Source organism: Stegodyphus dumicola, chromosome 9, assembly GCF_044657685.1.
Source record: "Stegodyphus dumicola isolate Sdum_Otavi_A_Nest chromosome 9, ASM4465768v1".
NCBI classification, from domain to species: Eukaryota; Metazoa; Arthropoda; class Arachnida; order Araneae; family Eresidae; genus Stegodyphus; species Stegodyphus dumicola.
In genome coordinates, this window is record NC_140776.1 from 177,692,654 (window position 1) to 177,708,486 (window position 15,833).

At 37.1% G+C, this 15,833-nt stretch overlaps 1 protein-coding gene across 5 annotated transcripts in view; it reads right to left on the reverse strand.

Annotated features, from left to right (window-relative positions):
• LOC118206068 (protein Wnt-11b-1-like) overlaps positions 1–15,833 on the reverse strand; it is a 152,750-nt gene that overhangs the window by 12,577 nt on the left and 124,340 nt on the right. For all 5 annotated transcript variants that reach the window (XM_085824390.1, XM_085824391.1, XM_085824393.1 and 2 more), the window contains one exon: positions 15,145–15,422. In XM_085824390.1, the coding sequence (XP_085680516.1) occupies positions 15,145–15,422 (278 nt within the window). The remainder of the gene's footprint in view (positions 1–15,144; positions 15,423–15,833) is intronic.

Genomic DNA, 15,833 nt, shown 5'->3' on the forward strand with positions numbered 1-15,833 from the left:
CCGGAAATTAAAGAGGGGGGACAATACAATTATTAAACGCATTTATACGTTATACAAATTAAATACAATTATTAAACGCATTTATACGTTATACAAAAAATCACAAAAATTCTAAGAAATTGTGTCATTATATGCATAATTGTTTTTCCACTGAAATTAAAAAGCAAAATGACTTCCTTGGGCAATCTTATGTTAATTGTCACGGACTAGAATCTAGCGTGATTGTGTATGCATTAGTGATGAAAGAAGTGTAGAGTCATGTGGTTGATTAAACAAAGTGCTAGTGCGCATTTTTTATTTTGCTACTTTGTTAGTATTCTATTCGATTCTGTTTCTATAGATTAACAGTAATTATATTTTAATTCGTCTATAGATTTTAGAGGTTAAAATTCGGCGATAATTGAAGACAAACAATCCATGCAGTTCTTAAAAGATGATGAAGATTTAGAATTTCATACTAAATTCCGAAAGACAGAAAAAGGTTCATCTTTACAATGGAGGTTATTCATCAATGGGCTTTACATAGACTGGAAGTCGCCAGGAATCGAACCGCGGACCTCTGGATACCGGCCCAGTGTGCAGAACCACTACACCACCAAGGCTCGCTAAGAAAGCGGGAGAAATACCTTATAATTCAACAGACATTTTACTACAAATTAAACTAATATGAAAAATAAAACTCTTCAGTATTTTAAAACTCTGTTAAAATCTTTACAAAAAGAAACAAATTCACAGTTAGTGATGAAAGTCTCAGGAAACATGTTATTTGGCTGCAGAGCTTATTGCACGGAAAAGTTGCACAGTCGGTGAGAATCTAATAACGCCCACATGTAAAATTATAGCAGGGTAAAATGGTGGGAGAAGGTGCATTAAGGAAAACTGAAAATATTCTATTTTCGAACAATATATTTTAAGTCGACAAATCAGTGGTATGTCACATGATGCTGAAGAGGTTTTATGTGGCAAACTGAAAAATGGCCATTTTTCAATTCAAGTGGACGAGTCAACGAATTATCCAAAAGGTGTGTGGGAGGGGGGGAACTTATCTTTCTTGGAAGAATTGTATAAATTTTCAATGGTGCTGCTTCCATGGTTGGCTACATAAAAGACTTTGTTTCCCTTGTAAAAGGAAAAAAAAATCTGAAATGTTTCAGATTTTGAATTACGTCCAAAGGGGCGTTTTTTTAACGTTTTGTGTGTTACCTTATCATGTTCTTTGCACTTAAACCATAAAATTTAGTTCAATAGCAATGTCGCAAAATAATTTTAAAATGAGCTTATCTTTAGAATTTCCGATACACAGTTCGACGCGCTGAAGATAAAAAGGTGCCCCCCCCCGTAGAGTGTTGCCATTGCTCGCTTTTAAATCGTTGAATTTGTTACTCAAAACTTCGTTAAAGTTTTACAAAATATGAAATCGATAATAAAACCAATTCCAAATTTCAAATTTGGGATTTCAGATGCCCATTTGCGCAGTGGAATTACGTCATTAAAAATTGGATGGCTCTAGATACCGTTGTTTTATCACAATGCGAGGAATATACATACATTTATGCAGATTTTTCATTATTTAATTTCTCCAGATATAATGCAGGACATTTTGTGGCAACAGTTCGAAAAGTGAACCGACATTTATAGGAGTCCGACGCAAAATGCCAAAACGAAAGTAATAATCCTTCGGGACTCAAATCCCTTTGGACTAAAAAATACCACCCACTTGTTGTTTCCATACTCTTTCATTCTTAGAGAAGTGCTGACGTCAAAATCGCTTGGTAATGAAATATAAAAGGTATTTTAATGATGCTATAAAATGCTTAATTTCATTAAACGAACACCTTTTCACTCCAGAACTTTTAAAAAACTCAGTGAGAACGTGGATAAAGAGTGCGCAAATCTGTTGTTATGTAGGATTCTCTACTGTGTAATTCTAAGTTACCGTTGAAAGTGAAAAAGAATAAGAACTAAGAAGCGAATAATCGCTTGAGTTCGTGTGACAGGAAACAACAAGATAGAAGGGTAAAATACCATATTTGACGTCATATAAGACGCATTTTTTTCTAAATTTGGTCTCAAATAAGTTACCTGCGTCTTATACGTGAAGAACACAGGTTAACTTTCAATACTGAATGCTATTTTTAGCCCAGATAAAGGTCTAGACACACATAACTTTTCCTACATCTGCCATAATTATTTTGTGCATGCGTGAAATATCTGTCGCCAAAAAAGCGCCAAAACTTGAAGCTGATGTCGAAGTTCGAACAGGTTCGACGGTCGCATTATAAGTCTATGGAGCCTTTCTTTCTTTACATAGACTTTCTTTGACTCAGCCGACACACGTGTCGGTATCGGTGCTACTCTGTATAAACATGTCGGTATCGGTGCTTAAAACTATTTGTTTTAAAAGAATACCCTGGAAAATATGACTACAGGAAACAAGAGATTAAGCTATACATTTCAGTATAAACTAGGAGTGTTAAACTACGCCAAAGCGCATGGAAACAGAGCAGCAGGAAAGCATTTCGATCCACCACCTACCGAAAAAATTATACATACTTGGCGACTACAAGAAGATCAACTGAAGGCTGCTAAAAAAACAAAAACATAACCTTCGATGCCCAGCTCCATCTTGGCTTGAACTTGAAAATGCCGTAAAAATGTGGGGGATAGATAAGAGGAAATCTGGGATAAGTGTTTCAACTAAAATAGTAATCAATGAGGCCAAAGGATTTGCAGGAAAACATGGGAATCAGAACTTTTTAGCGTCTGAGGGCTGGTGCTACAGGTTCATGAAAAGGCAAGGCTTAGCAATGAGCACAAAAACAACTATTGCACACAAAATGCCAGCAGATTATGAAGAAAAAATACTAGCATTTCATAGGTTTGTTATAAATGCACGCAAGAAAACTAAAAGAAACCGCATTTTAAGTTATTGTGGTACCGCGCTGTCGCGCGGACTATTGAAACTTTTTTTCCTTGTGTGTGGCCTTCTAAATAAGGGTGCGTCTTATCTGCCAGTGCGTCTTATATGCCGTCAAATATGGTAACTACACTGACTACCAATAAGTATTTGGACACCTGCGATAGAAAAGAAAAACTAACTTTATTCAAAATCAATAGTTGGTAGAGCCTCCACGAGAGGTAATTACAGCGTGGACCCTCCGGGCCATACTTTACACAAGCCTTTGTATGACAGCTAGTGGTATTTTCTTCCACTCGGCTTGGAGAAGACATAGAAGTTCCTTCACCGATTTTGCACGGGTAGTGCAAACCTGAATTTGGCGATGCAACTCGTCCCAGAGGTTCTCGATAGGGTTCAGGTCTGGACTCTGGGCAGACCAGTCCATTCTATGAACTCCATTGGCACCATACCAAACCTTGGTTAACGTCGAAACATGACAACTGGCATTGTCGTCCTGAAAGTAACAGGGGTCCAACTCGTAAAACTGCCACAACGTAGGAAGCACATTGTCATCCAGAATAGTACAGTAGGCATCGGAGTTGAGCTTACCATGAATGGGGAACAATGGTCCCAGCCCATACCAGGAGAAACACCCCCAGACCATAATTCCACCTCCACCGAACTTGACTATTGGCACAATGCATTCTGGCAGGAGACGTTCTCCAGGTAGAAGCCAGACCCAGACACTGCCATCCGAACGGTAAAGGGGGGAACCTTGATTCGTCACTCCAAAGAACCCGTTTCCACTGATCTACGGTCCAATTTCGATGTGCTTTGCACCACATTAACGGAGCAGAGCGGTTGGACTTTGTGATCAAAGGTTTATGGGCAGCAGCACGACCATGAAAATCAAGCAGATGTGCTTCCTTACGGATGGTATTCATTGAAACAATACTCCCGGATGCCTGTTGAAACTCCTCGCGGATGAGGGCCATCGGTTGGGTGCGGTTCTTCCGAATTCCTCTGGACAGCACTCGTCGGTCTCTATCTCCCAGTTTCGTTGATCTGCCGACTCGGGGCACATTCCGACAATCACCGCTCACCTTCCACTTCTTAATCACGTAGACCACTGTCGATTTTGGGTACTTCAGATCGCTAGATATGTCCTTTAAGGATCGGCCACATTTGTGATACCCGATAATTATACATTTCTCGAAATCAGAGAGCTCCGAAATGCGAGGCATCTTGCATGCGACTAAAGCCGATGCTGTTTCCTACACGATATATACCGGCGGAGTCCGTGACGTACCATGGGACCGCAGATATCGTCATTTGCATAGGTGTTCAAATACTTATTGGTAGTCAGTGTATTTATTATTTCAATCAAGTGTAACAGAACTGCATCTTGGAGTTGTACAATAAAGACGACACTCGGGCTTGAACATACACGAAACAAAGAATTAAACTAAACTAATCGTAACTAAAGAGATATAGCCGAAGCTATCAAATTTCTAACAGAGTTGGCCCCTTAACGCTAATTGGCTGCGAAGCTATCAAGGGCCTAAAGTACGGCCGAGCGTAATAATAGCTTACGAGAGAGTAGCCTAAAAAGGCGGACGCGAGCAGACAGAATATCTGGTATCTCTCTAAGACAATAGAACTTCGAACTTCCTCTTTAGCATTCAGATGTGATTCTAAAACTACGTTCTGGCCGGAAGTGGTAAGTTGAAATTAAGAAGCGGAAGGAAAGGGAGTTTAACTCAAAATTTAACTGTTAATAAAATTAACATAATCCTTACAGTTATACAGTGAAATTTGGTAGTTAAGCAGAGACAGAAGTTTTTACTAAGGTTTTTGAGCCAAAGGAAGAAATGCATGCAGATTTTCAACAAAACGATAAACAAGATTTTACTAAATGCTTTGAGGATCAAATGTGGCTGTAGATGCTAGCTTACTTAGAAGATATTTTTCATCACTTGAATCAAATGAATAAGTTATCGCAAGGCGGCGAAGAAAATATACGAGCTTCGGGTGACAACATTTAAAAGAAAATTAAACTTATGGAAAGATCGTCTTGTAAAAGGAAATCTCGATAAGTTTGAATTACTGGGGGGGGGGGAGAACGTGAAGATCAACAAATTTCACGTTTTATTGTATTCTAGAGGAAGCTGTCGAAGAAAATTGATTATTATTCTTCATCCCTGTCAACAAAACTATACAACTGGGTGAAGAATCCATCCTCTCGCACTTCCATTCGGAACATAACTTTTAAAGAACTACTTTGTGATTTTCAATCGCATTGTTCACTGAAAATGAATTTAAGGGGACTCATACACTTTAAACCCCTCATGATCTTCGAATATGTGACTGTTGCAAGAATTGGGATATTTTATTTATTTTAAAAGCAAATACTTCCAACTTTTTACAGATGACTACATAATATATCTGCTTTGGAAACTAGTAACCAGAAAGTTTGTGTTGCCACAAATATTTCTGTAATTTAATCCTCTTTGTGACAAAATATTTCGCCATGTTTCCACCTTGCGCGCATGATATTTTAAAAATGGCTAATGGTACATACTAGAAATTGGATCGAATTCTTTATACGGGCACTATTTTCTAACTGAACCAACAATCTGATGAATATTTTAATACTGAAAAATTTTATGGACGAAAACATTACAAATTTTGTTAGTAAAATACATTTTATAAACTAAGCTCAAAATAAAATAAAAATTTAACATGAAATTTTTAGAATTTTTAGTAGTTTCCAAATGTTATAAAAGCTATATATTAAATATGGAATTAAATTATGAAACAGAATGTTTTAAACTGTGCGCGCAAGTTGGAAACCTGACGAAAACAAGCAACACAAACTTTCTGATTACTACTTCAGAAAGCAGCTATATTATGTAGTCAGCTGTAAAAAGTTGGTAGTAATTGCTTGTAAAATAAATAAGTTATCCCAATCCTTGCAACAGTCACCTATTCGAACATCTTATGAGTCGTAAGGTATATGAGTCCTCTTAATGACATGGTTTTTCTGGATTTCCGTTGAAAGTGAGTATCCAAGAATTTGCGAGAAATCCTTTCCTTTTTCCCCAACAGATAGCAGCACTATGAGGAACTCGATTTCTTTCGCCATCGTGCATTCTGGAATTTCTCTCGCCACGTGCAAAATGCAGTCTAGAATTTTAGACAACGTTCTCTTTTTGGGACATTGCTATGAGACCAGCATATGATCCAGATTGTTTAATAGCAAAAGCAATAATTAAAATTATGTATTTGTTAGTGAACTGTGCTCTGAAGTCATATTTTCTTCTTTATATAAGAAGCTCACGCAACCGATCTGATTATAAAAAAATCTGATGTGTACACCACATGACTTCCTTGTACGGAATATTAATTATACGCAATTTTCTTGCATTTCATTTAAACATATTGAATTAACAGTTAAGGAATTTTGAATTAAACCTACTTCGTCGATAGCGCATAAACCACAATATAATAAATGCTAATATAAAAAGTGTCAGTATAGTAAATGAATATAAAGTTCATTATATTCATTTACCATACCGACACTTCGGCACTAGGTTTACTTAACAGCTTATATCTTATTCATTTTATAACTCACAGTGCATACAAATTATATGATCTGAAGAATTACCACAAGTTCTATTCAAATACTATAATAAATCTAAAACGATGTATAAAATAAATTATATAAATAAAGAAGAAACAGTTTTTCACAGACGATTCAGCGCCGCTTACCTATTGCCCATGGGCTACTAATTAATTCAGTTCTCACATTATCTTTTAATTATTATTACAATTATTATTGGTCATAATAACTACAACTACTTCTACTAGATAATAACTACTATTTTCACTTCACCTATAGTTTCAGTTTAGTTTTCGAAGTGTTGTCATGCATGAAATCAGTAAGGAGTTAGTGAGGGCTACAAAGAATAATAAAGATGTTATATATGAAAAAAATTGATTCTTGGTTTTGGTTTTCGCCTTTTAAATTATTGTAAAAAAGAACTTTGCAAGCAACTACAAATGCTTTACAATATTTTTTACTATTTCTGTTTTTTTTCCAAGCAGGTAAACTCCTCTTTTTGCTTTGGTTCAAGCGACGTTCATCACGCTTTTTTGCAACGAATAGGGAAAACAAGTTCGTTTCTTCCTGTACTACGCGTATAGCATTCACATACCCAAAGTTAAATTCATTAAAAGTTGTCAATACTGACTTTTCTAGCCTTCATTTTTTTTTTTTTTTTTTTTTTTTTTTTTAAAGAAATAAACATTTCTTTTGAGCAAATATATAAATAAATTATTACATCAATAAATAACCGTTGAAATACATTCTTTTTACATACATTTGAAATGCTTGTAACTTCTTTAAAAATTAGAATATTTGAACTCGGTTTTTTGCATAGGATGTAGTTTTGTATAAGGAATATTATGAGAGTAAAAATAAAATTCAATATTTTGGTTGATTTTTAGTTATTTTAAAGTCCGCCGTCCCCCTTAAGCAGTGCTTAAATTGCGCCGGAGCCCGGCTCCGGTGCTTATCAATTTAAAGGGAATAAAATATAGAATTCCTAACGTTTTAGTTTAACAATAAGCAGACCTTGCAATACTCTATTTCCCTAGAAATACGAACTCATGAGAACATGAGACGTTCAAGTAATGTCCCCTCACTCGCATGCGGAAACCATTCCCTTTAAGAAAAGCAATAAATTTGGAGGAGTTTGTTTAGGAACGCCTAAATTTCTCGCCATGACATCGTATCTAGTGTATTTTTATCGATGCTTACAGTTAGTTATCCTCGCAGGAAGGAAAATTTGTGTTCTGAAATGTGCGTTAAGTGACAGCGAGTACAATAACAGGGAAATATTGAGATAAACTGCTCAAGCACGTCCTATACATCGTCTTCCCACAGTATCCACTAATGGGGGGGGGAAGCGTAACCAGCAACTTTACATTCATCCTTAGGAGTCAGATTCAGGACTCATTTACCCCTGACACCCATCTGCTTGATGGCAATAATTATATCAAAAGAGAGCCGCGGTCAAAAAGTACATTCTCTCTCACCAAGATTCCCCTCATTTTTTGTTTCCACCCACTCATACCCTCATTCCGTTTCGCCCTGGAATTTTCATCAGCTATACTTTAAGTATATTTAATTTTTGTGATGATAAAAGAACTCCCACCCCCCTACGATCAGAACTTAAATTGGGTTGGAACCCATCGGATTTCGGTTCTGGTGCTTCTTAGTTTCTGTAATAAATCATAATTCTAACCGGAACACACCGGAGCCCTGAATAAGAAGGCTGCGGCACTTCTTGTATGTAGTTAAATAACAATTTCAGTAGAAATTTTATCTCGAAAATTTTATTTGAACTATAAAATTATATTAAAAATCGCGTATTAAATTTCAATTTATCTCTTTACATTTTATTTAATTTTAATTAGTTAATTACTTCGATCTTTAATCATTTCAATAAATAATAATTAATTATCTAATAATTATCAATTAAATTATAATTAATTATCTAATAATTATTGATTAAATAACAATTTATACACATTAATTAAATAGCTTTTAATTAATTTGATAATAATTAACTATTTAATTTTAAATTTAAACAAATTAAATTTAAATTTAAACAAACACGTATAAAAGTAAAAAAGCAAATTTAAAGCCAAAATTAAAAAAAAAAAAAAAAAAAAAAGAAAAGCAAATTTAAAGGGGGAAAAAAATGTAAACATATAAAGAATTTAAAAAAATTATTAAATGTAAACATATAAGATATATATAAATCCTTAAATGTAAACATATAAGGATTTAAATCCTTTATATGTTTACTTTTTTTTTTCTTTAAATTTGCTTTTTTTTTAAAATCTTGGCTTTAAATTTGCTTTTTTACTTTTATATGTGTTTGTTTAAATTTAAATTTCATTCCTTGCAGCAATGGCGCAAAGAATTATTTAATTAAATTTAATTAATTTATTTAAATTAAATTTATTTAATTAAATTCAATTTTTTCTTATGAAACATATTTAATTTTAAAGTCATTAAGGAGTTTAATAGTCATTTTATTTATTTATTTACTCTTGTTCCTCTCTGCTGACAGTCTTCCATAGGGCTCCGGCACTTCTAATCTTAGAAATAAAGCCCTGCCCTTAAGAAAACAGTGTAATGAAAATGCTTTGTAAAATTTGTTCCATGTGCCGAAAAGTAAAGAGGCTGAGGACTGCTTTTGCTTTGCCAAATTTGTGTCCATTTAATTTTCAGTCAGCCCACTGCAACTGTACAAGGGCCTGAGCACTTTAACAAGAGCATTCGGATGAATGTTTTTCTTTGCTCGTGCTGCTCAAAAGGCGATAAGCGGTTGACTGACGACTGAGAATCGGCGATTATAAGAAGAGCGAGGTCCGTTCTGCGAGTGAGGACAGCGGAGCTGTCGACGACTTTGATAGGCCGAATCGAATCGATTGGATCCGTTTACTCGATGAACTCCGGTGCTTAAAGCTCAGAAGGCCAGCGACATTTGAATATCAGTGTCGACAAATGATTGGCGAAGATGAGTGTCTTGCTTATTTATGCAGAACGCGATTAATGTAGGGTACGGAGCAATGGTTAAACACTGCGCTATTAAACGGAAAAGACGCGCTTCCACCACTGAACCGCAGCAAATTTAAATGTTTTTTTTAAATTTTCATTCCATAAAAAGACTAAAGCGCGCTTGAAGAGAATGTGTGGCTCCTTTTCATCGAAGGCAAAATAGTGTTTATGCTGCAAAGATGCTGTCACCTTTAGACAGGGCCGGATTTGGACCTGATAAGCTATTGGAGATATGGGAGCCCTTTATAATTTCATGTATTATATGCCAGTGCCAAATAGGATTTTCAGATACCTAAAGGGTTTTTTTGGGGGGGGGGCGAAGAAAGCTTGTGTAACTTATACGTAATTCCTGCACTGCCTTTAGATAAACAGACATTCCATTATTTCCAAAGAGATTACTTGAAAAAAAAAATCTGATGTGTACACCACGACTCCCTTGTACGGAATATTAAATTATACGCATTATTTCTTGCATTTCATTTAAACTTATTGGATTGAATTAAATCTACTTCGACGACAGCGCATAAACACAATAGAATAAATGCATTCTTTAAAATTCACTCTAGTATTTGTTTACCATAGCGACACTCTGGAACTAGGTTCACTTAACAGTATTATATTTCGTTCATATTATAACTCATAATGCCCAAAATTTATATCATTTAAAGAATAGAATTATCTAATCGTTGCCACATGTTCTATTCAAATACTATAATAAAGCTAGAACGATGTATAAAAGAAATTAAGCAAACAAAACAAAAAAGAAACAGTTTTTCACAGACGATTGAGTACTTCTCATTGAATTAATTCAGTTCTCACTTCGCGACAAGGCAAAAATACGTAAAAACTCAAAATATCTGTATTAAGAATTACGAAGTAAATCTTCAACACTTATTTCCTCGAAAAAATTCCAGAAAGGATTAAGCATGACTTAATTGGCAATAATAAATGAAGGCGTTATCTTTGTTGTTGCGAAGCTAAGTATCTCTAGATTGGCAACAAATCCACTAGTCTGCTGTTTCAAATGTAAACAATCAATGGCCGCCATCAAAAAAAAAAAAAAAAAAAAAAGGCTTAGCGGCACTTAAACAACTTTAAAATTGTCGATAATTCTAAAAATATTGCATACAGATTTACTAAAGACATAAAAACCTTAACCGGAAGATAAAAACAACATAATTCAATCATTTTTAAAGCAAAAAATGTACAATTTACAAACATATAAGAGTAAAAAAACTGAGATCACTGAGCCGAGTAACAGAGTGGATATATATATAAATATATTCATATACGTTTAGTGCGGCCGATTGCAACCAAAATACGAGGTGCACATCTACATGTTATAGCAGTCCTATATACGAAATTCCAACGTTCTGAGGCTACTCGTTTTTGAGTTATGCGAGATACGTACGTACATACGTTCGTACAGACGCCACGAAAAATTCTCTTCAGAATTCATTTTAAAGCAGTTTTATAATTTTTTTGGAGGAAACGAGTCTTTTATTCTGTCCTTACGTACAGATATCACGCAAAAACATCGTTAAATTGCATTCGATAGCGGTCAAAATGGATATTTTCGTTGAAATATGCTGCCTGAAACCTTTCGCAATAACGATACTTCCTTTTTACTTCGTACAAGGTAGTAAAAATACAGCTGACTAAAAGTTTTTGAAATCCTGACACTAAATTGATTAATATACGAATAACCCAAGGAGAAAACAGGATACATAACTTTCTTGCCTAGAACAAGACTGCACAAAAAAATTATCCGTTTCAGATAAGTATTCCCGTAACATAAGTATTTCAGAAAGATTACTTTATTTCTATGAGCTAGAAATTCTCGAAGAACTATAATATAATAATATTACTACAATGTACAGGGTGCTTATAAAGTCCCGGACCCATTTTGATGTTTAATAACTCATAAAATAATGAAGATATAAACAAACTTATGGCATTTATTGATGGAATAACTTCTATATTTTCCTTTTCAGGTTTGAATATCTTTACTTTTGTAAATATCGTCTGCGCGTGTGGTCAATTTCAGATAATTTCATTTTCCAGTCTAAGTATCTGTACTTTTCTAAATATCGTCTGCTTATTAATTGCATTTTTTCTTTCTTTTGTTTTTGGCAATCATGGCAATGTTATGGACTCTTTCCTTTAGGGATTTGTAAAGGACAACGTTTACCGGAGGAGAGTGTCGAAGATGGATGATCTAAAAGCCAGAATTACAACCGCAATAGCCTTAAATGCTGACATGCTTGCCGGTACCTGGCGTGAAATTGAATATCGACTTGATATTCTCCGTGTGACAAAGAAGGCACACGTGGAAGTTCATTGACAAGGGTCATGAAACGGTATCTATCTAACCATTTATGTTATTCATTTTAATCTATCTTTATTATTTTATGAGTTATTAAACATCAAAATGGGTTCGGGACTTTATAAACACCTTGTATTTATATATTTAATGTAATAATAATATATTCATACTTTATGAATTCATTCTGCTGATACTATGCCAGAACGAATACAGAATGACGAGTGCAAGCTTTAAAAAATTCTTAATAACCAATTCTTTTCAGCAGAGCACGTATATTAAATTTATTAACTGATTTGGTAACTGAATGATAACTATATACATTAATAACCTATGTAATTTAAAAGGTATTTTTTCAGCCTTCTCAGCATGCCTTCGTGGTGTAGTGGTCACCACGCTCGGTGAGGTTTGCTCATTTTTCACATCCCCTGCTTCCAAAAAACCAAATGTCTCTACAGTTTATAATGCAATCATCAAGTTTCTTGTAAGTAGAATTTTTGATGAACCAATATGCCTTCACAGGAAATTGAACCTGAGACTTTTCAGTTAGCTGAATAGCGGATGCCTCTGCTGAAAGTAGTAAGTATCTTCAGTGATTTGGACGAATGTAGGTACGAAATTGTTGCTGATGGTTGGCGACTGCTGCTAGGCATTTCCGGAGAGAATCGGAGTATGTGTTTGATTAGACCGTGCAGGCTAGTTCAAGTGGCCAATTATTTTCACTCTCTAGCAACACAGTGACAGCTATTTTGGATGAGATAAGTTGCTGTTTGAGGATTTGCAGCACGTGAAAACGGTTACATGGGAGGTAGGAGAAATTCAGTACAACAGCGGTCACCAGTGACTGAAAGTCCTTTTCTTTTATGGCTCACCAGCGGCCGAGCGGTAAAGTCGCTGAACATTGGTAGTTCGGTCCGAGGTTCGAATCCCACGAACGGGCTGGCTGCATGGGCGTTTTCGTGGTTTTCCCCATGTGTGACGTGTATACGAGCCAGTTTCCTTTAGAAAGTCCTCCACGAAAGCATCCCTCCCGTTAGGCAGATGGCCCTTGTATGCTTTACCATAATTAAATACACCACCACCACACACCACCCTTTTTTAATAGGCCATTTTAGAGTTAGGAACTTTGAATGATTCGCGCGAGCACTGTAGCTAAAATATTCTCTCACTTTTATTATTTCTTTTGTGTGTTAATTCATGGCGGGTGGCGTTCGGACCCGAGGACAAATATCCAGAACCGGCCGCACAGCGGGAGGAGACCTGGTGTTTGATCCAAAGCCCGAACTGCCGGTTCCCTAATCCGGGGGTTGAATGTCCCGAACCGGCTGGAAATCACTGTAGGCTGCGTGAACTGTGCGCGGGAGATCGTCGCAGGCAGTGGCGGAAGGCAGCAAAAACAGCAACAATCTTGGCTGCCCCGCCTCGTGAACTAAATCACATTACGGGTCCACTCCCCCTTTAGGCACTTCGTGGAGGTTCAACCTCCACTATTACCCTTCCAGGGGAGCAGCGCACCACCTGTAAATGACACCAGGCAGCACTGGTCGTCAATTGCTCCTGCCAGTCGCATGGGCGAGCCCGTCGCAGTGGGCCGTTACCCAGCAAACCAAGGGGAACTAGCCCTATGGCTACGGTTCCACACCGCTCAGGACATGCCAGACCCCGAGGCCGGCCAATAAGTGACCTTTCCTAGGGCCTTCAGAACCACCGAGTTCATAAATTTTATACTCCCGTGGCCTAGACTGCATAGGTACAGATCCTAGCCAGTAGCTTCGCAGAATTCTCTAGGTTAACCTCCGGGGGGGGGAGTGGCGGAAGGCAGGAGACCCGGCGTTTGATCGATGGGCAGGAGCTGTGGGAATGGCTTCAGGTGCGCCTGCTAACGTCTCCCACAGCTCAACGTCAGCCTCCACGTGACCCCGCTGGAAACTATACGGAAACTATATTGGAAACTATACTCTGCTCTGGGAGAGGGTGATAGTTATGAGGCTATTAATGATTCCAGAAGAATTACCTGGAGAAAAATGAAAGCAAGTATAATTGAGAAATGGGCTCGGGAATGGAATGGTTCAAATAAAAATAAGGGTTACTTGAGGATTTTGATCATAAAAAGAAAAATGGATCTATTTAATAATATAGATACTATTCAAGTTATTACGGATCATGGTAGATTCCCGGCCTATTTAAAACGTTTTAATCTCCAGGGCAATGATCAATGCTTGGCTTGTGGGAAGTACGGAAATGCAGCTCATTTTATGGAAGAATGTAAACTGACCGAGAGTGTGAGGACCAGATTTGGAAAAATAAATGAACAGAATGTAATTGAAAAAAGAAAATTCTTGAATAGCTATGCAACAGAAAATATGAGGATTGTGAATGAAAACTAGACTATCACAGGAATAGGACTTTGAATATTTTAATCTTTTATTTATTTCATTATTATTATTATTATTATTTTGGTTGTTGTTTGTCTGCGTCGGGTGTGCTGCGTTAACCATGAGACCGATTATTGTCGGCTAGGAGGGTTGCAGCATACTCGTAAACTAAACTGGAAACTATACTGGAAGCCTTGGCCCAGGCTCTGGCTCGTATAGGCTAATGACGCTGGGCAAAAACGATCCCAGGGGATCGACTGGTGGGAATTTCCGGAACCGATCATTTATGGGAGGAGACCCGGGGTTATCCCAGACCACTGACTGGACTTGTGTCCTGACAGCTTCGGTCTCTTGGGTATATAATCAGACTTCACAGGACTAGAACCATAGGTCCATCCTATGGTAGGCACAGGCTTGGCATGGACCGTACTGGTGCTGTCGTGTCTGTTGCCTTCGCTGTGGGGACGCTCACATGTAGATATTAAGTGCTGTGTCGGGAGGGGGGGACGGCTCCCCGCGCAGCCCTCAGTGTGAACATGTGGCGATGAACATGAGAAGTCCCTGCGGGTTGGCGCCCCGCCGACACAGTCGTCCGAGGGAGGCTGTGAATCATGTTAAGGCAGCTCTTTAAGTAGCCAGGTAATGTAGCCCGACTTGGTGTTAATGTGTTAATTCATAAATAAATTAGTGATCGTCATACTTAATTGTCTTAATTATTAGCCGCGAGATTCTTCACTAACGGATAAGAAGAAATATGTTTGTTACATGAATAAATCCGGTTGCCCAACTACGGGCCCATATGGATGCACAATTCAGATCCAAAAATGATGATGACTGACAGCCCATGAATATGTTAAAGATAAGTAAACTTTAATGTTTGATTATTTCTAATTAATTTGAAACAAGAGCTTACTCTCCATCCTGCTCTGCTGTTGTGCCTGTGAAGGCGTACACTTTCATCAGCCCTGAATTTGTGCCTGTCGAAGGGTTCTGAGGAAAAAGCCTTCGCGGCTTTGACTCCGTATCCCACATCGTCGCTGCAACCACCCCACTTGAAATCGGCTGAGGGAGGTTCTCTGGCCACACGGCCACATCCGCAAGTTTTGACTCGGCCTTCAGCGCAGGCGCGTCCGACTCCAATGGCTAAGCCAGCAGCAGCGAGGCTACTCACAAAAGCCTGCTCGCGGGTACCTAGAAATAAAAAACGAAACGCTAGTGAAATACTGAACGAAATAAAGTTGAGCTATCCTCGTAAAATACAGGGGCTTCAATTGAATACATTTTCCCCTTAAAAGATACACTGGAAAATGCTTTAATAAAAATAATAAAGAAAAGGTCACGCAGTTTGCAAATGCTATTTTTTTAATTCCGCTATTGTGAAATGCATGCAGATATTACTCAATTTCATAACAAAATAACACAAAAATATGTTATAAAAATGGACACTTCAGATGACGCTATATTAAATGAAAAGAAAAAAGAAATCTGATGTGTACACCACATGACTTCTTTGTACGGAATATTAAATTATACGCATATTTTCTTGCATTTCATTTAAACTTATTGGATTGAATTAAATCTGCTTCCTCGATAGCGCATAAA